At 44.8% G+C, this 1677-nt stretch overlaps 1 protein-coding gene across 1 annotated transcript in view; it reads right to left on the bottom strand.

Moving 5' to 3' along the window:
* FOXM1 (forkhead box M1) overlaps positions 1-413 on the bottom strand; it is a 6791-nt gene extending 6378 nt beyond the window's left edge. The window contains exon 1 of the mRNA XM_010018984.1: positions 1-413. This exon is cut by the window's left edge and continues 188 nt beyond it. Within this exon, the coding sequence (XP_010017286.1) occupies positions 1-371 (371 nt within the window). The 5' untranslated portion in view covers positions 372-413.
* Positions 414-1677: the final 1264 nt, after the last annotated feature.

Here is a 1677-nt window from a genome sequence, read left to right as displayed (position 1 = left end):
GAACGGGATGTGCCCCCACTGCTAATGAGAATGAACTTGTTGGGCCCATTTTTGCCACATTCTTTTCCTTTGGCTGTCAGTGCCTCTATGATGCTCTGGATATCCGCATTTGTAGGGATGGCCACCACTTGTGTGTTGGGCATAGTAGGATGGTCAATTATCTTTATTCCTGTCGGGAATTTCTGCAGGCCACAGTCCATTTTGTCTCTGGGTTGGCTGTTGTGTTGGTCCTCCTGGCTGTGCTCCTGCTTAGGAGTGTTTTCATCCTGACCACTGTTCTCATCTCTTGCTGAGGTACTGGGCTCATCCTTCTGTGGGAGGGTCAGTTTCCGTCTTTTGAGAATTAAGGGCCTGCGAGGGCTGGTCCTCATTATTGACCTCTACAGTCACTCTCCATTGAAAGGGATGAGAACAAATCCTGCAAAACAAAAAGATACCGCATATGAGTGCGGTGGGCAGGAACAGCTAAGAGAGGTGCAGCAAATCACGCAGAGCTCCTACAGAGTGCACATTCTCTGCAATTGCTACAAAGCTAACAACGAGGGAGGACAATAATAATAATAGCATTTAATAAGATTGAAAAGGCTATTGGAAAACAGCACTGTACCTCCTTTGTCCATACCTTGTGTAAACAGAGCAGGAGAGATATTTGCACACTAGATAATTTGCATCACAAGGTGGGAGTCACAGAGTACATCGCAATGAGGAAAATATGTATATATGCTTTACAGAAAGGGAGACTAAGACTTAGGAAGCTGGAATATAGAAATAGTAGTCCTGATTCTTACATTTCATTGCTGTAACCAGATTATATGAGTTTAGAGGAAAGGGAATTTAACAGATGATTTAACATCCGGGAAGCAGAGACCGTCACAAATACTACAAAAGCACACAATAAATACAGAAGTCAGGTGCCTTAAAATAAATGTAAAGTAAATGCTTTAGTCATTCCTTCTGTAGATTTGTCAAGAACCACATGAATTCTTCACTGGGCATTATACAATTTAAACGTCAAACTTTTGGACAACAGGCAGTTTAGATTATAAACCTCAGAAGATAAAATTTAGAGATACTGCATCCAGGGTATGATGCAGAATGTTCCTCCCAAGAACACCACTTATCAATATCATGCAGTTCAAGAATTAAATGGAGGCTGTCTCTGCAGCAAACTATACCAGAGCAAGAATACACAAATAATACTTATACACGGCAGGCAGAATAGAAACAAATAACAAAGAAGTCCCTTCTATTAGTAGATTGGACTGTGCCAGCGAGTGAACACGAAAATTCTCAGTATAAATCACCTACATACACACAAACCGGAAAGAGATCGACAGATAGACGCTGAGCTGTTGATGCTCTACGTGCAGGGAGCAGGCAGCCCTGCAATCAGGGTCTGCCCAGCAGCCAGAGGCCACAAATAGAGACACTCAGGCACGTACATGGCCCTTTGCGATCTGCTCCACTCCCTTAAAAGGGAGATCCCCACAAGACAACGACAAAAGAGCAACCTTTAGCCAGCCTCCAAAATTTGGGGGGGAGCCACTTCTCAAGAAGGCCTCAAGCTGCTACCACCGGTATAGGCCCGGGAGCAACCCTCTGTACACACGACCCCGAAGGCGGTAAGGGGGTGAGCTCTAAAGGCCGCCCAGATTCTCCTTCTCCCACCCCAGCCCT

This window comes from Nestor notabilis, unplaced genomic scaffold (assembly GCF_000696875.1).
Source record: "Nestor notabilis isolate BGI_N333 unplaced genomic scaffold, ASM69687v1 scaffold8557, whole genome shotgun sequence".
NCBI classification, from domain to species: Eukaryota; Metazoa; Chordata; class Aves; order Psittaciformes; family Psittacidae; genus Nestor; species Nestor notabilis.
This window is presented reverse-complemented; position numbering and strand designations above follow the sequence as displayed.